The 25083-nt window shown below is 35.8% G+C and overlaps 1 protein-coding gene across 8 annotated transcripts in view; it reads left to right on the forward strand.

The window, feature by feature from the left end:
• The window catches only part of NF1 (neurofibromin 1), a 225813-nt gene that overhangs the window by 80094 nt on the left and 120636 nt on the right, over window positions 1–25083 (forward strand). For 7 of the 8 annotated variants that reach the window (XR_006785349.1, XM_045836072.1, XM_045836075.1 and 4 more), the window contains 8 exons: window positions 3537–3671; window positions 7344–7457; window positions 12343–12422; window positions 13972–14095; window positions 15542–15703; window positions 16841–17090; window positions 17756–17829; window positions 18055–18138. Coding sequence is in view for 7 of the 8 variants with exons in the window: in XM_045836072.1 (XP_045692028.1) it covers window positions 3537–3671; window positions 7344–7457; window positions 12343–12422; window positions 13972–14095; window positions 15542–15703; window positions 16841–17090; window positions 17756–17829; window positions 18055–18138 (1023 nt within the window). In the remaining variant the exon portion in view is untranslated. The remainder of the gene's footprint in view (window positions 1–3536; window positions 3672–7343; window positions 7458–12342; window positions 12423–13971; window positions 14096–15541; window positions 15704–16840; window positions 17091–17755; window positions 17830–18054; window positions 18139–25083) is intronic. The other variant, XM_045836073.1, reaches the window with a different exon arrangement.

Raw genomic sequence — 25083 nt, forward strand, 5'->3', positions numbered from 1 at the left:
CCCTCCTGCTTTTTATCCATCATATGTGAATGTGGCACCATCCCACATTCCGCCTCCACCACCACCAGTTCTCTATGGCCACTTCATCTCTGCGTCTCTCCACCCTCTCTGTAACTCCACCCCTCCTACCTATCTGGATGAATGTGGCTTCTTTAAATCCTTGGTTGTCAGACTTCCATACAGCTCAGTTTTCTGACAGTTCTGGGTGTTACTTGTTTTGAGACCTAGCTGTAATTCTTTCTGTGGTTGCGCCAGAAGGTGAAGTATGTCTGCCTATATCTCCATCTTGACTAGAAGTCCCCTGATGTTTTATTAATAAAAGGCAAATTAATTTTTATTTGACTTTTTGTAATGCCAAGTACTTAATTTTTTAAGAATTTGAAATTTCAATCCAAGTATAAGGTAAACATTATAGGTATAAGGTAGATAGTATCCGATCTATAGTAGGCATTTAGTACGTATTTGTTGAATGAGTGCATGAATTTCTTACTTGACCTGCTTTCAGGACCTTTCTCCATCTGGTTTTCTTCTGTTCTGGAAATAATTCAACCTAATTTTTTTTTCCAATTAAAGTGGCATATTAAGGCCTGATCTTATTGTTCCAGATGTAGTGTAATAACTGATTAAATCTGTTAACCTGTTGTATCTCATACCACATTTCTACTAAACAGTCTAAAATTGCATTATTGTCTTAGATTGAACTTTCAATCATTTAAACTCTTTAGCCATTTTCATAGGAATATTGAGCCATTACTTCTCTATTTTGTACTTTTGTAGTATTTTAAAAATTTGAAATATTTGTCTTAGCACTCATCAATTACTGTTTTGAAATGGATAGCCTGTTGATAATCAATATATGAATTTTCACAAATATGTATAATTCCTGCATATTTTGCTACTTAAGATACTGGCTTAGCAAACGCTCTTTTTTTTAAGATTTTATTTATGAATTTTAAGAGAGAGGGGGAAGAAGGAAGAAAGAGAGAGAGAAGCATCTGTCAGTTGCCTTGACCAGGACTCGAACAAGCAGATTTTGATTCATAGGCTGGTGCTCAATCCACTGAGCCATACCAGTCAGGGCAACAAATCTCCTCACATGCCTGTAATTTAGTCATATAAGTTAACAAATGGTTTGGATTTTTTAAAAAATCCTCATCTAAGGATATAGTCTCCTGATTCCAGAGAAAGAGGAAGGGCGGGGGCAGTCCGGGAGTAGGGAGAGAAAGAAAGAAAGAGAGAGAGAGAAAGAGAGAGAAAGAGAAATCGATCAGTTACCTTTCATATGTGCCCCAGCTGGGGACTGAACACACATCCTAGGCATGTGCTCTGACTGGGAATAGAAACTATGACCTTTCAGCTTATGGGTCAGCACTGAGCCAGGCCTGGTTTGACTTCTTAATAGATGTCCAAGTACTCGTGATTTATGTTTTTTTTCCTGGCCATGACAGAGTCTCTTTTTTGGTCAAAGCATATATACCAACTTGGATTCCTACTAGTACAATATTTCCAATATGGAAGATCAATTAAAAAGTTAATGAATGGCCCTGGCTGGTGCTGCTCAGTGGATTGAGTGCTGGCCTGAGAACCAAAAGGTCACCATTTCAATTCCCAGTCAGGGCACATGCCTGGGTTGCGGGCCAGGTCCCCAGTTAGGAGCTTGTGAGAAGCAACTGATAGATGTATCTCACACACATTGATATTTCTCTCCCATTCTTTCTCTCTCCCTTCTCCTTTCTCTACAAAATAAATAGGTAAAACCTAAAAAAAAAATTAATGGGTTATTTTTTATATATTTCTAGTTAAGAAATATATTTTTTCTTTATTAGCAAGTTGTTCCTTGCTGTATAACCCACTAATGGTCAGTAATTAAAAGGTGTTTGAATTGAAAAATTTATTTGCATTTTTCAAGTCTTATATCTTATATTAGGCAGTCATGCTGGAGTAAAATTTACATGCTGCTGATACCTGAGATTAAGAGATGAGATAATTAAATTATTATTTGCTTTTTGGACAGGATTACTAATTAAGAGATCATTCTTTTTTAAAATATATAATCTTTATTATATATTTTCCTGTTACCATTTAGGCTCCTTAACCCCCTTATAGTCGCCTTATATACATTCATTGTTTTCTGATCTGTGTTCTGTGCAGTGGCTGCATCAGGGAAGGGCAGTTACATTGAATTACTTACAACTTAGTAAATAAATTTGTTCAGTGAAACTTTCATCTTGATCTAAGGTGTCACCTCAACTTAGAAAGGAAAATAAAAGTTTAATGGGAACAAACAGTAGAAACAATTTATTAAATACATTTGGTAAGACATTTGTGGTTTGTAAGTTTGCTGTTTCTTTTGTGTAGGGACATTCTTGACGATTAATGTGTACTTTTCCTCCCCTGTGAAGACCAAAGACCTTCAGTGTTCTTGGGCATAATAACAAGTGTATTACTAATGCTTAAACCCTGAGAACAGAGGCTCTGCGTTGTAGATGTGCATCTCCACTTTTTACCTTTTGGCAGAGAGGCTGTTTACTTGGACATTTTTATTACAGGGGCATAGCTGCTGCATATTCATTCCATCTGTTTGTAGATGTGCTCACATAAAGGCGTATATGTCAAAACAGATATTTTTTGTCCTTTTAAAGGAAAGGGGGATATATTTGCTAAGAATAGAGAGAAAGGTGGTATTGGATCCGGAATGTAATTGCTGGAGTTTTGGTTGAATAACATCTGTAATTATAGTGCTAGCACAGGATCCAGCATAGTATCTCTGCAATTTAAACATATTTTCCATGAATTAATCTTTCTCAAAGAGTTCTTTCTCTGTTTTACCATTGTTCTTCAGGCAAAATACATATATTCTATAACCTGAGGAAAAATGAAATGCCATGGAAGGAAAAAGCAAACTTACTGTTAAACTATTAAATACAGAGGTTGCCTGTACAGCATATCTCATCAATTCTAAGAAGTACTTTTCGTTTTTAACATCTCTGAAATTGAGAACGTGTCTTATTTGTCTGGTGTCTGACAGTTGACAGTGGTCATTCATTCTTTGTCCGTGCAGTGATGATGCTCTTACAGTTGATACTGTCACAGATTCTGTGAAGTGTTGGTATCTCCCTGTGAAGGATGAATGTTAAATGTATCGCTTAGTGTATTTTGAGAGCTACAGAGTTTATTTTTATAATGTCAGTGTTTTTACATTTTGGAAATTGTCATCTACATAGGAGTCAATATTTTAATATATATTTTTCTCTTAAATATTTTAATAATATTTGAAGTATTTTAATATTTTTCTCTTAAATTTTATTAGATTATATAATTAAAATGTTGCAAAAGTAATTTTCACTTGATTTTCTAAGTTGAATAATATTAACCATATACTTACTATTGGATGCCACTAATACCACACATTTTGGTGGTATAAAATATGTTTATTTTTTCAAAGCTTTTTTTATAATTTATTTTTAAAAGTTGGCTAGCTATTATCCTGAACAGTGTCTGATTCTTACAAGATGATGTCATGTTTTTGTTTTTAGAGTCTTACATTTAAAGAAAAAGTAACAAGCCTTAAATTTAAAGAAAAACCTACAGACCTGGAGACAAGAAGCTATAAGTATCTTCTCTTGTCCATGGTGAAACTAATTCATGCAGATCCAAAGCTCTTGCTTTGTGTAAGTATTTTTATGAAATATCTTGAAATTATTATACCTAGTTGGATTTAACTGAAATGCCAAGACCTTGTATATAATTATTAGCTGAAGATCACTTACTGATTCTTTCTGATCATGCTTGAGGACATCACTAAGAAAACTAATTTATAGAGGATACTAATATACTTAGATTGTTTTACTTTTCTTTTTTATTTCCCTTATTGTTAATACTTTGGTGAACTCTTTAGTCCTTAAACTGTTACCAGATTGTAAATTATTCAGGCATTATCCTGTAATGGGGGTGAAGGGTAATGAAGCAAACCTTAAATCAGAATGCTTTCTACATCTATATGGTTGGTTTTTTAAAATCTCCAATTGCTATTGCCAAACCATTTAGCTTTTCTTTCCTCCTTTCTTGCTGTCATCAACCTTCTTTTTTCACTGGTTTTGCCTACAATTTCTGTCCTGGAAGAGAAGAAAATGGGTGTGGTTAGCACTCAATTATTGTCATTAACTCTGCTCTTACAGCTTTAGATGGTATTAGGTTCCAGAGAACATCAGTCAGGTACTCAAAATAATAAAGAACTAACAGATGTAAATGAGTGATAGTTATATGAAGTGATTAAAAGCATGGGCTCTGGAGACAGACTAGTTATGTGATTTGGATGACTTAACCTCTCTGCTTTAATTATCTCATGTGAAATATTACAGTAGCTTCTACTTTAGATTAAGAAGATTGATATTGAACATGTTTTTAGGAATAATATAAAATAAATGCATAGTAAGCATAAATAAATGTTAGCTATTATTAATGTTAATAGAATAGTTAACATTAACATTAATGCTATCGATGCCCCAGATATAACATTAATATATTGTGAAGTGCATAGGATACATGTTTAATTTTTGTGGAGTTTCTCCAGTCTCTGGAGAGCAGCAGCGTCCAGAAAGATTTGTTATTGCTTTGTTCAGTAATATGCCTTAAATGTGCTAAGGTACATTCAATTTTGATGGCATATTTTTCAAATTACTGTACTGTAGGAGTTTATAACTTGATATCCGTGGTTTCAAGAGTTCTGTGAACCCCCTGAATTTAAGAAAAAAGTGTACACGTAAGTATTTTTTCTGGAGAGAAACAAGAGAAGAGAGGGAGATAGAATTCCCGCAAGGGTGTTCCAACCCGCAGGCCACATGTAGTCCAGGATGGGCTATGAATGCGGCCCAATACAAAATTGTAAATTTACTTAAACCTTTTTGTTGTTTTTGCTCATCAGTTTTCATTACTGTTTGTGTATTTAATGTGTGGCCCAAGATAACTCTTCTCCCATTGTGACCCAGAGATGCCAAAATGTTGGACACCCCTGTAAGGATTAGTGACCCCAAAAGGAGGCCTCTGATATTTTGAACACTTTGAAGAGTCCATCCAGATTTGGGAATCTAGTAGAATAAATTGTTAGAACTTTGGCATGGAAAAATTTCATAAAAACTATCAGTGAGACTCTATAAAAAACTAATGAAATACCCTTTTTCTTATTCTTCTGTCATGTGGTACCAGCTATTCCCTCATGCGTGTCATATATAATAGCACTGCTCCATTTACGTGGCTATCATTCAGATTCAGAGAAGGCGCTAAAGTCACCTATGACTTATGTGTTAAGTATTTTATTGTTGAAAGAACAAGAACTTAAACAAAACTTGTTTTCCAAGTTTGAAATTTAGCAAGCATGAAAGGGCTGTTTAAAATTGAAATTATTTCCTTTGCTGCCACCTAGTGGTTAAACAGCTTTTAAAATGGTGATTTATTGATTGCTTATTTCATATTTTACATATAAAAATTCTAAAGCTTAGTAAATGGGAGGAGTGTAGGAGTAACTATTAAATGATTTTAATAATGGTATGTTTAAAGTAATGCAGTTCTGTTTTCTTCCATTTCTACCATTTCTATTCTAATCCTTATTACTCTCACTTTTTCAATCCTAATTGCTTAGCTTTTATCATCTGCTACCCCACTTTCATCATTTTTCTGCACTCAAGTTATGGTGATCTCTTTAAAAAGCAAATTTTAGCCCTGGCTGGTGTAGCTCAGTGGATTGAGCGCGAGCTGGGAACCAAAGTGTCCCAGGTTCGATTCCCAGCCAGGGTACATGCCTGGGTTGCAGGCCATAACCCCCAGCAACCGCACATTGATGTTTCTCCCTCTCTCTGTCTATCTCCCTCCCTTCCCTCTCTAAAAATAAATAAATAAAATCTTTAAAAAAAAAGCAAATTTTATAATGCCCCCCTGCCCAGCTTAAAACCTTTTACTTGAAATTGCTCTTGGGTAAAGATCAAGCTCCAAACAGACCTACAAGGTAATGCAAAATCTGATTCCCAGCTACCACTTCTAGCATTCTGTTTTTCCCTTATCTTTACTTTCATCATGACGGCCTGGTTCCCCCTCCATCTTACTTACCACATTCCTTCACACCTGCCCTTATACTTTGCTGTCCCCTTGGCCTACTCTGTGCTTTTCTGTCCTCTTCACATAGTAAGTCCTGTTAATTCTGAGCTGTTATCACTGCCCTAAGGAAGTCTCCTCCACTGTGCCATATTTCCCTGTTACAGGTACTCCTAGCTGTATGTATCTTCATAGTTCTTACCTCATTTGCAATCTAACACTTGCTGCTGTGATTATTTTATTGATGTTTAATTCAGATTACATGCTTCAGGAGGGTGGGAAACATCTTCTATTTTTGTCGTGTCTTTGGTATCAGGGTATTAATGACTAAATATAAATGTTACTGGGTTATTAATGCATGAATATAATATTAGAAAATAGGCTAACAGTTTTGAATTACAGATATGCTAGGGCTTACCTTAATCATTATGATGGGAAACAATCTGTAGTTAGCAAAAATAAAAATATGGGCACAAACTGCACTGGCCTCAGTTAAATGAACCATATAGCTTGAAGTGTAAATAGATGCTTCCAAGTTTCAGGAAGCATTTAGTCTCTTTAAAGTAGGTAGGTGTTTGCATTTATATACACCTCCAGTTTGCTTTTCTTAGTGTACAATGTTTTTCCACAATAAAAAAGACTCAGGAATGGGTGTTTGGAGGTGTGGGTTCTAGTCCTGTCTGGGTGTGGGTAGGTGTTTGGTACTGGACGAGGGCCGCACAGGGTCTGTGCAGTGCTCATCAGTGTTCTTTCCCTTTGATCACAGTCACATAGAGATCAAAACCAGTATGTTCCAAACCAGAGGTGCATTATTTAGCCATTGCAGTGTTGCTAAAAAAAATTATATTATTGATAGGATTTCTTATGAAAAGCTAATACCTAGTTTTTGTTTTCTTTTAATTAGGATTTCTTTCCCCCTGGACATTATTTACATCAATGAGCAAGTATAGATGTAGACTGAGGGAATCCTTAACAAAAAACAGCTTTGATTTATTTAAAAATTTACAATTATTTTTTTTGTTAAGATTTATTTATATTTATAATTCACATAACATAGAAGTCACCATTTAGAAGTGTACAGTTCATTGGTTTTTAGTATATCCAAGGTTGTGCAGCCATTACCACTGTCTAATTCTGGAATTCATCATCCCCAGAAGAAACCCAGTACCCATTAGCAGTCACACTGCATTCCCTGCTCTTTTCGGCTCCTTTCAAATGATTTTTTTTTTAATTGAAAATTGCTGTTTTTCTCGCAGAATCCAAGAAAGCAGGGGCCTGAAACCCAAGGCAGCACAGCAGAATTAATAACGGGACTTGTCCAGCTGGTCCCTCAGTCACACATGCCAGAGATCGCTCAGGAAGCAATGGAGGTGAGTGATAGATGTAGTTTCAGGACATCTGTCAAGAGAGATGTGTCATTTCTAGAAATGGTATGTTTTTGTCTATACTCCGTTTTATGAACTCTTTGGAGAAAGAAGGGATTTACTTGTTTTATATCACATGTAGCAAAACACTGTGCACATTCTTATGCTTAATAAAAAAACTCAGAATATTCTAATTGTGCTTGAACAACAATAAAAAAACTGAAAAAAATTTTCTAATTGTAGTCGACTTTTTGAATTTTACAATATATATTGAATTTTAAATTCAGATACAATTCATGTACCATAAAGTTTACTATTTTAAAGTGTATAATTCAGTGGTTTTTACTATATCCACAGTGTTGTGCAACCATCCCTACTGTGTAATCCCCATTTCCCCATCACCCCAGTCCTGGCAACCCCTGGTCTGTCTTCTGTCTTTGTAGATTTCCTCAATCTAGATGTTTCAGATACCGATAAATAGAATGATACAGTATGTGGCCTTGTAGCTGGCTTTTTTCATTTAACATGTTTTCAGGGTTCATCCATATTTTAGCATGAATCACTCTTTCAGTTTTCTGTACTGCTAAATATTTCATTGTATGGATATGTCACAATTTTTTTCGACTGTTCTTCAGTGGATGCACGTTGGGATTTTTTCTGCTTTCTGCCTATTGTAAATAATGCTGCTCTGAAAATTTGTGTGGAAGTTGTTGTGTGGAGGCATCTCTTAAGTATGTCGTTAGGAGTCAGATTGCTTGTTGTGTCGCATGGTAACTCTCTGACTTTTTTTAGTAACAGCCAACACTTACTTTTCCAAAGCAATCTCATCCTTTCATGTTCCCACCAGCCGTGCATGGGGGTTCCGGGATCCCCTTGCCAATACTTGCTGTTGTTTGTCTTTTTGATTATAGCCATCCTAGTGGGTGTGAACACAGTTGATTTTTCAAAAAAATTATTATTGTATTGATGAGTTGATAATTATGGTTTTAATTTAAATCAATTTTATTGTGGTATGATTTACATATAATAAAATCACAAGATTTAAAATGTTTGTTATCATCCCAGAAAGTCCCCCTTGCTTTTGCAGTCATTGCCCGCATGCCCTGTCCCAGAGACCACTGGTCTGGTTTCTGTCACTATAGATTAGTTTTGCCTGTTCTAGAAGTTCACATGAATGGGATCTTAGGCCAAATGGTTCTTTCTGCATGGCTTCTTTCACTCAACAAGTTTTTGATTGAAGTTTTTGAGCAAGTCATTCATGTTGTTGCATGTGTTAATTCCCTCTTTTTTACTATTGATGAGCATTGCGTCAGTGGTTATACCAGTTTACTGACTTGCTAATGGTCACTTAGGTGAATCTGTTGATCACTAGTGAAAGTTGTCTTCTGTCCCTTCGTGTCCCTCCCTCCCTCACTCCCTGCCTGCTTCCCTACTCCCCCTGTAACCACTGATGTGCTTTCTGTTGCTGTAGATTAGTTTGCATTTTACTTAAATGGAATTATAAAGCATATACTTTTCTGTCTTTAACTCGGCATGACTTTCATGGCATTCATCTATGCTGCATGTATCATTAGTTCATTCCTTTTAAAAAATTCATTCCTTTTTATTGTTGTATAGTGTTCCATTGTGGCTGTACCACAATTGGTTTATATATTTTGATGGACATTTGTGTTTTCTAGTTTTTGCCTGTTACAACTAAAAATTCTAGGAACATGTATATACAAATCTGTGTGTAGATATATGCTTTCGTTTCTCTTGAGTAAATACCTGAGTGCAAAAATCTTACTATGTGGTCATTATAATATACGGCTTAAATATAGTGACACTGGAGGGTGGACAGTATAAGGATGGAGAAAATACATCATACCACTAACTCTAGAAAACTGGAGTAAGATATATGGAGTAGATACAGAGTTCAAAGCTAGAAGCGTTACTAGAAATAGAGAGGGACATCTCATTATAACAAAGGGGTCCAATCCATCCAGGAAATAAAATTCTGTATGAACCTAATAATAGAGCTTCGAAATATCAAAATTTATAAAGTAAATGGAGTGAGAGAGACAAATCCAGTCATCGTGGGGTACTTGAGCATACTTTTTTCAAAATTCGATAGAATAAACAGGCAAAGAAAATTAATAGGGGTAGAAGATTTGGACAACACAGCTATCACATATGACCTATTTGACGTATATAGAGCAATACACTCAATAATGCACTTTCTTTTTTTAAGTACACATGGAACACTCAGTGTATCCTACTCATGAAGTCTCAACAAATTCTAAATGATTGAAGTCACCAGGATTATTTTTGTGACTATAAAGTAATTAAACTAGTAAAATTAAGCTAGAAATCAGTAACAAAGCTTTATAAAATATCAAATGACTTTACTGTGTTCTCATTCATACTCCAGACTTACATATTCTGCAGATTAGTAGATGAAGTTGGGGGAAAAGACACGTGGAAAAAGAGTGATGCACAGAGACCAAGAGTCATGAGGACATGAGGAGACAGGGATGAAAGGGTCAGAGACACAGGGAGACAGGGAGAGATACAGGGAGGCTGAGGGGTAAGAAAACAGAGATACATGGAAGTAAAGAGAGCAGGAGAGTACAAACACCATTAAAAATTGCTTTGCAGTATCTACAAAAGCTAACCATGGGACCTAATAATTTCACCCAGCAGGTATGTACCCCACAGAAAATATATTACATATTTTTATATTTTTACCAAAAGACACATAAAAAATATTAACATTGTAATTTGTAATAGCCAAAAGAATTGGAAATGACATCTGTGTATCAATAGATTAGATTAATAGTTTTTGTCATATTCATTCTACTGATTAAAACAATGAAAAAAGAAAGAATAAGCTACTCCTAAGTGCAAAGCATGGACAAATCTCACAGACATAACATTGAGAGAAAACAGCCAAATGCAAAAGAATGTGCTGTGAGATTCTCTTACATAAATAGGAAACAGGCAAAACTAATCTGTGGTGATAGAAATCAGTAAGTGGCTACTTTTGTCAAGGGCCAGTGATCAGAAGGGAATGTGAAAAGGCTTCTGGGTGTTGATAATGTTAGTCTAGGTACTGGTTACATGAATGTATACATTTGTGAAAATTCATTGCGATATGTACTTAAGATTAGCTGTTTTATTGTTTGTACTGTACACTACATTTTACCAAAAATGTTTCAGCATTCATTGCTTATATTTGTGTACCATGCTGTTGGTCCTATAAATTATTATATCCCTTGCATTCTTTTTGGAAGGATATTTGACAGTATTTGGCAGGAGCTGTACAAATGCCCTTTTGTGTGTGTGCAAAAAATTTCATTCCTGTATTTTTTTAATCCTATGACTACAATTCAGAAGGAAAAAGCTGCACACATACATGCTTATTACTGCTCTTATTTACAGTAGGAGGTTATTAGGAGAATTTTTAATATTCACTAATAAGAGAATGGGTTAATATTTAATGACAAGAGAATGATATTTCAACTTGGAGAACTGTTAAACATTCATTAAAACATGCAGATCACCCAGCAATATGAAAAAGTATTTATGAAATGTCAAATGAGTATACTGTGTTTACAGCTGTGCTAGAATATATGTAGGAAAGTAAAAAAAGGAAGGGAACATAAAAAGAGAAACAGTTATATTAACTCAGGAAAAAGGTTAACACATTCTCTTTCAATATTTTAAAAAATATTTTGTCAAACAATATAAACAGAATTTGCCTCTTAAAGTGTCAGTTAATGATACTAAGTTTTTGCACAATAGTCATAAAATTGAATGTTAATTTGTGCTGTTTTTCCCTTGATATGAGAGTTACAAATGATAATTTTTGAAGTCTCACAGTGAATAGCAGGTTTCCATAAATATCTAAAAGTAATTACAGTAAAACTTTGAAATCACAGAGGTCTGTCTTTAATAAGTTATAGCTTTAGGAGTTACAAAAGTGGTACAAGGCTAGACATTTAAATATCTTTTCCTAATTTGAGGCAGGTTATTTGTAGTTTATACACTTGATTTGGTTTTAAGAAATCAGTTCTCATTATTTGTTCCAAACAGTGTTTCATTGGAATTTTAATAAATGGCTTTATAGCATAGTAAAGCATTGCCAAGTGTGCTAAGGACTGAGAGGGCTGTGCAGAGCTTCACAGTGTGCTTCTGGGGGAAGTGCTGTGGGATTGGAGGGAGGGTAGGGCTGATTTGAAGGAAGAATCCAGTTTTACTCTTCATATGTATGATGGCTTTAATTTATTTCATATAGTGTTTTTTGTATGTTTGTTGTATATTTTAAATTATTTAATTCCTGTTAATATTCTGTGAGCCAAATTCCAGTTTCAATTCTGTCAATTAAAGTGTTTTTAGGGTGAATAATCTGCTATGAAATGCAAGGTCTATTTTGCGCTCCTTTTTTTGAAAAATAATTTATCTTTTCTGTTCCAAAAGAATTTGTGGCAAGATAATTTTTACTTTATCTTTTGGCCAAGAAGTAAAATATTGTTGTGTGTATTAATTTTGGCAAGCTGTCCTTACTTGGGGATTAATTTTATGTTCCCCCAAAATTTAATTTGATACTTATTGAAATTACTTGTTCGTATCTTTAAGCAATTTTTACATGTATATGTTGGTATTCTAAATTCATTAGTCATTTAACCTCATGCATGTAAGCCATTTTAAGTAAGAATAATCTGAATAAAGTGAAACATATATGTGTATTCCCCCCCTAGAGATTTGGATTCTTAGAGGTTTTCTTTTATCTTACGCTGTAGGTTGAGGCTACAATTAAATAGCTTGATTTGTTAGCATTTGTAAAATAAATAGTCCAATGTTAAGTTAACCTAGCATTTTCTGTGTAATTTTTCTCTCTCTTAAAATTCAGGCCCTGCTGGTTCTTCATCAGTTGGATAGCATTGATTTGTGGAATCCCGATGCTCCTGTGGAAACATTTTGGGAAATTAGGTATATGCACTTTTATTTTTTAATCTAATTTAAAATTTTATTTTGTATTTATTTTTTTCTTTAAATATTAACACTATAGTACTTGGTTTATTATATAACTTGATTCACCTACACCTCCAGAGGTTTTATGATTTTGTTTTTTATTTGATTTGAAATTATTAATTAGATTGTTTCTTGTTTTAACTGTGGGACATTGTCACAGCAATGAAGGAAATAAATTCCTAAAAACCGTGTTAAATTTTATTACCCAACCACAAGTATTGTTATTTGGTCTGTTCTCTTTATTTCCTATTTCTTTATAGTTACAACTGTGTTTTAAATTGACTTTGTGCAGTTATAAGCTTAGAGTTTTAAAATTTTGTAATGTTGATAGCTTCACATTTTTTACACTATGGTCTTTCATAAGTTTTCAAAAATGCCAGTGTTTTTGATGAACGAACTAATAATAAACATCCGCTTACAAGGCAAAAACCATAAGAATTTTATAATTTCCTAGGTTTTATAAATTATTACCTTTTAATGAGCACAAAGGCAATAAATACATTGAGGAAAATTTTGTGTCAGGTTTTGTTATTATCATAAAAGTGAGTGCACCACATCACTTGGCACCACATCACTTGGCATCACTTTAGCTGCGTTAAATCCTCTCCCTAGAGCAGTGCTCTTCAATAGCAATGTAATGTAAACCACATACACACTTTAAAATTTTCTAGTTGCCACAGTAAAAAGTAAAAAGCAGGTAAAATTCATTTTAATATATTTTTTAGCCCAGTATGTAACTCTAGAATATTATTTCAACATGAGATAATATTGAAATATTATTTTAATGTAAAAGTTATTAAGGAGAGTTTTACATTCTTTTTTTCATAAAGTCTCTAAAATTTGGAGTATGTTTTACACTTACAGCACATCTCAATTTGCACCAGCTACATTTCAAGTGCTCAGTAGCCACATGTGGTGGCTGACTGGTGGGTACTGTGTTGGACAGTACAGCTTCAGAGCAGGGATCAGCAAACTTATTCTCTAAAAAGGCAAGGCAGTAAATACTGTAGGTTTTGTGGGCCAGATAGTCTCTGTCATAACTATTCATTATACCATCAGAGCACGTAAGCAGCCACAGACTATACTTAAGTGAATGTGGCCATGTTCCCCTAAAATTGTATCTGCAGGAGCCAACAGCCTGCTGGGTTTGACCTGCTGCAGTTGTGTACCCCAGCTCTAGAGCTCTGGGTTTACCTACAGTTGGTTTCTGTGCATGTGGTCCGTTATTTGTTCTCGAGTCCTCCACAAGGATTAGATGCATGGATGAAATGATTGGGAGTTGGGAGAATAGTGAGTTTAGCAGTACTTGATTTTTTTTTTTAATGCACACTCTATACTTTTCCTCTTTATCACGTTTTGATAACCATTTCTCTAAAATCCTAGAACAGAAAATAAGTTTGTCTAAACTTGTGTCCATTATGAGAAAATGCCATTGTTATGTACCAGTCATTATGTATTAGATTATTTATTGACAATACTGGTAACAATGAATGTTATGTTATTGCAGCTCACAAATGCTTTTTTATATCTGCAAGAAATTAACAAGCCATCAAATGCTTAGTAGCACAGAAATTCTCAAATGGTTGCGGGAAATTTTGATCTGCAGGAATAAATTTCTTCTTAAAAATAAGGTAAGCAAAATAACGTCTTTAAAAGGGGAAGAATATATGGGATTGTAATGGGAAGAAATGAAGGAAGTGTTTAGTTTACTTTAGCTCCTCCCTCCTACAAAATCTTTAAGGAAAATATGTATGTAGAGAACAGTGGCTAACAAATCAACATTTAAAAAATTATTCTGAAGCTTTGGTCTCAGAGTTGCAATCCTGATTAATTTCATTAAATTAAGCAGGTCTCTATGGGGCAGGCCTAGGAGGAGTGCAGGCTGCTATAACCAAAGTAGATTGAGAGTCTTCTTCCTTAGGGTCGAGAGAAAAGTTTGATTCTGAACTTTTGAAGCATAGTGACAAGGTTTGGCGGGATAGAGAAGAGCCTTAGATTTCTTTTAATATATGTCAATTATTTTCTATAATTAGTTAAAAATTCTGTTATGACATAGTTTTAGGAATGCTTGATTCAATGAATTTTTATCCATTTGTAGAATCATATGTAGAAGCTATGAGAAATCTTAAATGTAACAAACTCATGCTTTTAAATTTACCATAACATTTTCCATAAATTTTCTTTGTTTAGAATTAGGCTAGTGGTGAATTGGGTTTATTCATATCTGGCTTATCTTAGTGTTTTAATATAGTGGAACTATAGGCATTACAGGCATACCTTGGTACTTGTCGGCTTCAGAACTTGTTAAACTCTGTACTCGTCACTTTGGACGTGGAAAAAAAAGGTTCGGCGCTTGGTGCTTGCTTGGGACTCATCACACTTCCTGGAACTTGTATGAGTCACAATGGTGCCCTGCAAGAGAAAACAAAACGCTTCGTCATTCCGTAGTTGTTGGTTTAGGCACTCGTCACAAGTTTCAGAACGAAATAACGATGAGTACCAAGGTACCACTGTATTCCTAAAATAAGGAAAAACATTAGACTTCAGAGTTTCATGCCCTTGGCTATGGTGTAATTCTCCAGAATACAAGCATTAATAGTCCAGTAATGAATTTGCACTACTCGCGTCAGTAAAGTCACTCTTGTGACATACTCGGCATATATTCCAGTGTAAATTACTGCTCCAGAGGAACTTAATTCAAAGACTTAACTTCCAGTTACCCTGGCATGGCAGAGGATAAAATCTTCTGGGAGAAAATCTTTATAAGTCATTTTTAATTGACTGAGAAGTGCATGTTAATGTTTTACTTGTGTCCATGTTAGATTGAGAAATGTTCATTTACATTTCTAGGGTCTGTTGTTTCTAACGATTTGAAAGGTGGAAAACTGAGAGTCATTCAAAGATTTTGAGCAAACATTATTTGTGGGTTTCTAGTGAATGTTCTTCAAAGTGAGATAGAGGACTTGGGAGGAGAGGTTCTCCAGGGTAGTCTCAAACAGGCAGGCAGCTCATGTGCAAAGTATTATTTCTCTTGGTTATCAGTGCTTCAGAAAGGCTTACTTATTTCTTCTTTCTAGCAGGCAGATAGAAGCTCCTGTCACTTTCTAGTCTTTTACGGGGTAGGATGTGACATTCCTTCAAGTGGAACTGCCAGTCAGATGTCCATGGATCACGAAGAGTTACTCCGAACTTGTACTCCTGGAGCCTCTCTCCGGAAGGGGAAAGGGAACACGTCCATGGTGAGCAGCTTCTTTTATAGTTTCCCTATATGATCATCTGTGCTCTGTGTATTTTTCTGAGTGAACTTTGGTAACTCTCAACTAGGTCAATACAGCACGGCAGAGAACTGCTCAGATCCCGGTTCTAGCACAGCTCTTTGTGGAACCTGAGGCAAGCTCCTGACATCTCTGTGACTGCAGTTCCTTAATTTTAAAATAGGGATAATAATAATTTCTGCCCCAGCATTGTTATAAGGATTAAATGGGATCAAATGTAAGCTGTATTTGATCAAATATTTGACATTTATGAGATATAACCGACAGCTATAATTATTATAAATGTCCACTCCATAAGAAAGACCATTTAAACCCCAGAAGTTTAAAAGTTGTACCAGCTTTAAAAAAATACAAATTTACTGGGAGAAAAAAACATTTTGCTTCATGTTATATAGGTAAATGTTTCTGTGATTTTTGTTTGTGGGTGTGATTCCTTTTAAAAATAAATCATAGTGTAAGCAAAAAAATAAAATCATTAGAGAAGAGCTTTATTTTTTTTATACTAAAGCCTTTTATTCCCTAATTTTCAATATAACAGTATAACAACTAAATGACATCATGTTTACAGTTGTCTACTTCACCTGCAGAATTTGCACTTGTTTCCTAAATGAGGATGTCTCTTTCAGGCTTTCGGAATATGTAATCCAGAATCAAGTGTATCTTCTATAGTGATATTTAGTTCTTGTTTGTGCCTCCATTTCAGTCAGTGTTAAATGTACTTATTTTTTCCCTGCAATAGAATTTCCTGTTACTTCTTCTTCCTTTGTCATAATTGACTGGGAGGTGACTTAAATTTTTATGTAGGTTTATGTTATGGGTGTTGACTTTTGTCCATGTTAGACTTAATCTACCTTTCTGGAGTCTAGAAGAGGATAATAATTATTCAGTTGGAAATTGGTTAGATAGTAGCATCATGTTGGTCCAAATCATCTCATTTCTCATTCACACAAGATAATTGGGGGTTTGAAAATTCCCATCGTGATGAGAGGGGAAAGCTCTTCGGGGTTATTGTGTATGTGTAGATGCACAGTTTGTTGTGTTGGGTTTTGTAAATAAAGTTATCTACATTAAACATACATGCTTCCCACCCCTGACTCTCAGGATAGTGCAGCAGGGTGCAGTGGAACCCCACCAATATGCCGACAGGCCCAGACCAAACTGGAAGTGGCCCTGTACATGTTTCTGTGGAGCCCTGACACTGAAGCTGTTCTAGTTGCCATGTCCTGTTTCCGCCACCTCTGTGAGGAAGCAGATATCCGGTGCGGGGTGGACGAGGTGTCAGTGCACAACTTCTTGCCCAACTATAATACATTCATGGAGTTTGCCTCTGTCAGCAATATGATGTCAACGGGTAAGTACAGCTGATGTTTTTCCCACTCGGTTTGCCTTGAATCGCATGATATCCGATTGTGCTAGGAATGTAGGGATGTATTTAAGATGATGACTTTGCAAGTTTAAAGGACTAATTCAAAAAACTTACCTGAAATTCTTTTCTGCACAAGTAAGGTGAAAATAAATAGCATTTGAAATAAATTGTTAATGTCACACTGAGTTTTTAATACGATCTACATTTGTTTAAAAACTGGCAGTATAAATTGTTGGCAGTTATATATTATATAAAGTACTTGGCCTGAATTGTGTACAAGGTGAGACAAAAGTAGGTTTACAGTTGTACCTGAAACACAATTTATTCTTGTGTTTATTAATTATTGTATTGATTTCCATATGAACAACTGTAAACCTACTGTCACCCTACCCCATATAATGAAGTTTTTAACACATTGGCGTATTTTAAGTAAATATAGGTGGGAATAACTATTTTATGGCGTGGACATTTGTGAAATCCAAGGGAAAATACCTTTTTCTGTGAGGGAGGTAATGGAAGTGTTCAGCTTTATCATTTGAAGAGTTCATTCCACCTCTCCGACTTTGCCTTTTGTGTTGGGCTTGCCAGGTTCCCCACTGGCCAGCAGGGCTCTAAGTGCGGTAAGGTGATTTCCTGTTGTCTTTGTTTAGGGAGAACAGCCCTTCAGAAAAGAGTGATGGCACTACTAAGGCGCATTGAGCATCCCACTGCAGGAAACACTGAGGTATGTGTGCCCTCAGTAACAGAGCTTTCCTCCCAGGCCCCCACCCTCAGTTTTAAAAGCTTCATGTTACATGTATGTGATTCAGAATAGCTTTTGAATCAAATCTAAGATATGTGCATATTACATTATGTTTATGATACGCACCAAATTTGGGGCCTGGCTATTGCTGATTGATTTAGCTCTAGGTTTAAAGTTGCTTTCACTTGGTAATTGCCTTCATTTTAGGCTTGGGAAGATACGCATGCAAAATGGGAACAAGCTACAAAACTAATCCTCAACTATCCAAAAGCCAAAATGGAAGATGGCCAGGTGAGTTTGTAAAGTTGATTTTTGTTTATTTATTGATCTGCTAAACATATAACATTAGTACTATCTTTTGTGAGTTACTCTTAGTATGTATAATAAGCATATACAGTCATCCCTCCCTCGCTATATCGTGGTCCACTTATTTTGGTTTTAAAAACCCATGATACAGTGAAGCTGCAAATAAGTGGACCACGATATAGCGAGGGACAACTGTATACTTCTCTGGTGAGTACCCATATAGAATTTTATATGTTGTTAAAATTATGTAGGTTTAAGAGTGTAGAAAGTGTTTTAAGAGCATATGAAGTGATTATAAGAGTGTGGGAAAGTTTAAGAGAGTGGGAAAGGTTTTTAGGAGTGTGGGAAGGGTTTATAAAGCCTTAAAATATATAAAATAATAAAAGAAATATAACGCCACTACTTCGTGGATTTTCACCTATCTTGGGGGTCTCTGGAACATAACTCCTGCAATAGGTGAGGGATCACTGTAGTTGTCTTAAGACTGTTATAGTTGTCTTAGGCTATAGACTATAGTTGTCTTAAGCGTATAGTTGTGGTTCATCAAAGTCTATACTATCTAGTATGGCAGCCACTAGCTACATGTGGCTACTTAAATTAAAATTTAACTTAATTAAAGTGAAATACAATTAAAATTCAGTTTCTTAGTTGCACAGTAGTTACATTTTAAAGGCTCAATTGAACAGCACAGGTATAAAATGTTTCCATCACTGCAGAAATATTGGACAGCACAGACCTAGAGATGATTTGTGGTAGAGACCATTCCTTTATCCTCTTCTTTCTCTTTCTCCGTCAGAATATTTCACAGAATTTTCAGAAAAGGAGAAACAAAGGTAGAGAAAAATAAATTAAAATTGAAGCAATGCATTTTACTATTTTATTAAATATTCTAATTAAGAGATCTGGTAGATAGATGATTTGATCCTGTAGGTTAAATGAATTTTTAAAACTTAAACATTTAATTCATCAGCTGTTACATGTTACCCTGGAAATCAGTACTTAATTGGTATTTGTACATGTCTGATTTGTAATGACCCTGTTGCTTTCATTATTAGGTGTTTTAGAAAACCTGGTTAGTTTCCTATTGCTTTATTCCTGTCAGGCTTAATTAGGACAAGAAAAAAAGTTGTTTTTGTGAAGCAGATGTATACCTGTTATCATTATTAGTATCATATGTGGCTTCAGAATGAAAGTCCTCCTTGTCCCTTTGGTAACTTTTATTGAGATATAAGTCACATACTATACAGTTCATCCATTTAAAATGTACAATTAAGTGGTTTTTAATATAGTCACAGAGTTGTGCATCCATCACCATAATTTAAAAAAACTTCATCATCTTTAGTTATCGATTCACTAATTTCCCTTTTCCTCCTTCCCCCATGAGGCCTAGGCAACCAGTAATTTGCCTTCTGTCTCTGTAGACTTGCCTGTTCTTGACATTTCATGTAAATGGAATAATGCGATGTGTGGGTCTCTTGTGACTTTTCTTTTTCCACTCACTTGCAATAGTGTTTGCAAGGTTCATTCTTGTCAATCAAAGCTTTTTAAAATATATCAATGGCTCTTTAAATATGTATATGGAAATCTTAAGTCTGGATTTTTTAAATTTTATTTTTTCATCTTAGACATCATTTTTTAAGCCTAACAAAATCGTCTATAAATTTAAGTGACAATTCAGGATATTAGGTAGTAAACATACCTGTGCAACCAGCAACCATGACAGGAAGTATTAATCAGCATACCAGAAACCTTCATTGTGCCCCTTCCAGTCATTAACAACCCAACAGGAACCACAATCCTGACTATTAAATAAAATACTTTGTTTTTAAAATTTATACAAATGGAATAATAGAGATACACTCTCTTATATCTGGCTTCTTTCCCTCAACGTTGTGAGATTCATCCACAGTATTCCATCAAGTTATAGTTCATTCATTGTTATTGCTATATATTATTTCATTCAACAAACAGTCTACAATTTAATTTTTAATTTACTAACTAATTTGGTGATTGGATGGCTATACAAAAATATTTAGTCATTTTAAGTAATGCTGTTATGAACAATCTTTTTTAAATTATATTTTATTGATTATGCTGTCACAGTTATCTTGATTTTTCCCCTTTGCCCCGCCTCCCCCAGCCCCGTACCATTCCCTCAGGCAATACCCCAACACTGTTCATGTCCATGGGTCATACGTATAAGTTCTTTGGTTACTCTATTTCCTACACTGTACTTTACATCCCCATGGCTGTCCTGTAACTTCCTATTTGTACTTCTTAATCCATTTACCTCTTCACCCATTCTCCCCCTCTCCCTCCCCTTTCCCATCTGGCAACCATCAAAATATTCACCGTATCCATGATTCTGTCTCTGTTCTTCTTGTTTGCTTAGTTTGTTTTTTAGATTCAATTGTTGGTAAATTTGTATTTTTTGCTATTTTATTGTTCATAGTTTTGACCTTTTTGTTAAGTCCTTTTAACATTTCATATAATAATTGTTTGTTGATGATGAACTCCTTTAGTTTTTTCTTGTCTGGGAAGCTCTTTATCTGCCCTTCAATTCTAAATGATAGCTTTGCTGGGTAGAGCAATCTTGGCTGTAGGTCCCTGATTTTGAATATTCTTGCCAATCCCTTCTAGCTTGCAAAGTTTCTTTTGAGAAATCAGAAATAGTCTTATGGGAACTCCTCTGTAGGTAACTAACTGCTTTTCTCTTGTTCCTTTTAAGATTCTCTCTATCGTTAGCCTTTGGCATTTAATTATGATGTGTCTTAGAGTGGGCCTGTTTGGGTCCAACTTGTTTGGGGCTTTTGGTCCTTCTGGACTTGCATGTCTATTTCCTTCACCAAATTAGGGAAGTTTTCTTTCATTATTTTTTCAAATAGATTTGAAAAACCAATTTCTTGCTTTTTCTCTTCTCCTCTGGCACTCCTATGATGTGAATGTTGGATATCTTGAAGTCGTCCCAAAGGTTTCAAGATCTTCAATACTATCCTCATTTTTAGGATTCTTTTTTCTTCTTGCTCTGATTGGTTGTTTTTTTGTTTCCTTATGTTCCATATCATTGATTTGATTCTTGATGTCATGCACTCTACTGTTGTTTCCCTGTAAATTGCTCTTTATTTCAATTAGTGTATCCTTCATTTCTGACTGGATCTTTTTTATGCTGTTGAGGTCCTCACTAAGTTCCTTCAGCATCCTTATAACCAGTGTTTTGAACTCTACATCTGATTGATTACTTATCTCCATTTCGCTAAATTCTTTTTCTGGAGTTTTGATCTGTTCTTTCATTTGGACCATGTTTTTTTTTGTCTCCCTGTGTTTGTTTCTGTGTATTAGGTAGAGCTGCTTTGACTCTATCTTGGTAGTGTGGCTTAATGTAGTAGGTGTCCTGTAGGGTCCAGTGGCACAGTGTCTCCTGTTACCCAAGCTCTTCAAGGTTCGCTCTTCATGTGCGCTGAGTACACCCTCCTCTTGTAGTTGAGCCTTGGTTGCTGTTGGCAGATCAATGGGAGGGATTTACCCAGTCCAGTCACTGCAAGGACTGGCTGTGACCACTTACTACCAACCTGTGCCCTCTGTGGAGGATTAGCTGTGCAGGGGCAGGGTGGTGGTGCTCTGACCTGATCTGTAGCTGTCTACTGGGTACGCTGGCCCTGGGGTTTCCTGAGTGGTACTGGCCTAAGTTAACCCTGGGTCTGTCTTTTGCCTGGGGCCACCCTGCCTGAGCTATGAAGCAGTCTGAGATGGCTGCTACTTGTGCTGGGCTTGGAGATACCTAGGCAGAGCCAAGCTGTGAATCTAGGCTGGCTGCTGTTAGTGCTGGGCCTGGAGCTCACTGAGGTCAGCTGTTGCTAGTTTGAGAGGATTTAGGAAGTTGTCAGCAGGAGCTGGGACAAGCCACTCATATGGAAAAGCATCTTTGGTGGGCCCATAAGTTGGGTGGGGCTGAGTCCCTGGGGATCTCCAAGGTGAGTTAAACACTGGGGATCTCCAGTGTTAGTAAGGTTGATGGAGTTTCAGATATGGCACCAGCTTGCTGGCTCTGTGGCTTTGTGGAGAAAGATTAGAAAAAGGGACAATGGCCTCTTGTTAGCCTTGATGCCAGACACTTCAGTTTCTCTCAGTATACACTGGTGCCTTTCAAGCTGCTGCCTCAGTGTTGGAGCTCAGAGGGAGTGAGTCTGAGTAGGTGAGTCTGTGTATGGGTTCTTTAAGAGGAACTGCTTAAGTTGCTCTTTAAGAGAAACTCCAGAAGTTTCTTCCACCAACCCAATTCCCGCTGGGTTTTGTAGCCAGAAGTTGTGAGGACTTATCTTCCTGACACTGGAACCTTGGACTGCGGGACCTGGTGTGGGGCTGCAACTCCTCGCTTCCAATATATCCCTCCTGGATTTTTATCCACCACACGTGTGGGATCAGCCCATTCTGTGTCTGTACCCCTCCTTGTAGTCTGGATGGATGTGGTTTCTTTAATTCTGTAGTTGTCAGACTTCCATTCAACTCAATTTCTGAAGGTTCTGAGTGGTGGTTGTTGCATATTTTAATTGTACTTTTGATGTGGTTGTGCAATGAGGTGAGCCATGTCTGCTTATCAAACATTCTTGAATGTGTCTTCTGGTGACCATCTGGATGTTCATACTCAGCAGTGGAATTGCTGGATCATGGGGTATGCAGATGTACATGTGGGGAATATAAATTATTAGTCACTTTTAAAAACTGTTTATTGGTATCACAAAAACTTTAAAAAGACAATTTACATTTTACAATTAACTGTTACAATACCTGTGTAAATAATGGAATATTATCCAGCCATTTAAAGCTTTCTGTTTAAAGAATATGTGCCAGATGAGGCATTTGCTCCATTAATAGAGATCTATTAAAGGTTTCCTATACCTGAATGAACAGCTTTTCTGTTGTGATAATTCAAATTATAGCCCTTTAGAATAGAATCACAGAAATGGAGATCACATGGAGGGTTATCAGTTGGTGGAGATGAGGAGGATGTGGGGAAAAGGTACAGGGAATAAGAGGCAGAATAGGCAGGCACAAAATAGATGGGAGGTTAAGAATAGTATAGGAAATTGAGAAGCCAAAGAACTTATATATATGACCCATGGGCATGAACTGTTGGGTGGGGAATGCTGGAGGGTGAGGGGGCAGGTGCAGGGAGGAGGGGAGTGGGATAGAGGAGAGGGAAAAATTCAGACAACTGTAATAGCATAATCAATAAAATATACTTAAAAATTATAGCCCTGTAAAGACCAAAGTAGAAAATAAAATATTACATACACTTTTTCTGATTCAGTTAGGTAAAAAGAAAATATATTGAAGTACTTAAATATTCAATAAAGTTAGGTATATCAGGCCTCGGCAGAGGTAAGCTGAAAACATTAATATAATATATTCAATGAATACCTACTTGTATTTGCTACATCAACGAATGGAACAACATTATCAAAACGGTAGAAGACAAGGGAAACTTGCCATTGTATCCACCAACCAAAACTGACAGTCAAGAAACTTGTACTCATTTGAGCCCCAATAAGAAATATAAATATACAGCAGAATTCACACTGAAGAAAAAACACAAACCTAATTCTTTAGACACTACAGACATCTTAGACACAAAAGATCCACCCAGGTGGAAGAACAATAGTATTATCAAAATCTTTATATTTCAGCTTAAGTTTAACTTCACTTAGCTTATAATTTCCTTTACATATAATGACAGTTTAGGAATATTTCACTGTAATTTAAAAACAGAGTAATCACTGTGTTCCCAGAGTCAAGAAGAGATTAAAAATTATTTCTTTGTTTCTGTTGGAGGGAATCTAATTAAAGTGCTAGATGAAAAGTAAGACTAGGTGATAAAATATGAACCCTGTAAGGAAAATGTATTTAAACCTACTATGAAAATCACAATTACTAAAAAAAAAAATAGGTTGGTAATGGTATATTAAATGCTTCAAATCTAAGTCATTTTGTGTAAGAGTACATGAAATGAACTTTGACTAACGCATAAAAATTTTTTAAGTTCCTTTTTATCTCTTGTTTTCTAAAATTTTAAGGAACATTCTGCAAACCTCATTCAAATCTGTCTATACATAAACCAACATGCTAAGGAACAGAGTCATTTCTCTGCTTCATTTATTAAACCTTCAGGAAGATTAATTGCACCATCATCTTGGACTCTTTACGACAGCAAATTTCCTTTTTTGCAAACATCCAAATTCATGGCTGTCATAGCATTACCGTTGAATTGATGTTTATGAAGTGCAGGCCCCTGACTTAGATGTTCATGGTAAATAGGTACTAAATTGGGAAAATGTTTTTGGAGGTGAGATGTTAGTTCTGCATTTGCATTAATTTGAACTGGTTCCTTTTCACACCCAGATTTGTCACCATCAAAATCAACTATATTTTTTCCCTAATTTTGCACTGACCTGGCCGTTACTGCAACGGGCATCATTTGTACTTGGCGTACGATCATATTTGTCCATTGTGGTGGAGGTGGTGATGCTGTGGACTAATAAATCGATGACCAATAATCTAATTGATGACTAATAAATTGATGACCAATAATCTATTCCCAGTTGTCTCCCCAGAAAATGCCCAGTGCGTGAAATGCAAGGGTCCTGAGTTATTTGTGCTGTATGAGCAGCAATCATTTCCCCTGACATATTATGTTCTGGGTCTTCAGAGTGTCAACAGGCATCTAGCATTTGTAATCATCTATCAATAGCATTGACTCGGTATTAAAAACCATGTCCTTTCCTGTTCCATTGCTTGTTCCACTTCTTTCTAATGGGCCATGGGCATCTTCTACGCAAGTGTTTGCTAGACTTTCTAACTTTCTGATATGAAGGTCTGTATCACAGCTGCTTTCAGGGGCATTGCAACCATGATCATTATCTCCAGTTTCTTTTA

This window comes from Phyllostomus hastatus, unplaced genomic scaffold, assembly GCF_019186645.2.
Source record: "Phyllostomus hastatus isolate PE091 unplaced genomic scaffold, TTU_PhHast_1.1 phas_contig_210, whole genome shotgun sequence".
NCBI lineage: Eukaryota > Metazoa > Chordata > Mammalia > Chiroptera > Phyllostomidae > Phyllostomus > Phyllostomus hastatus.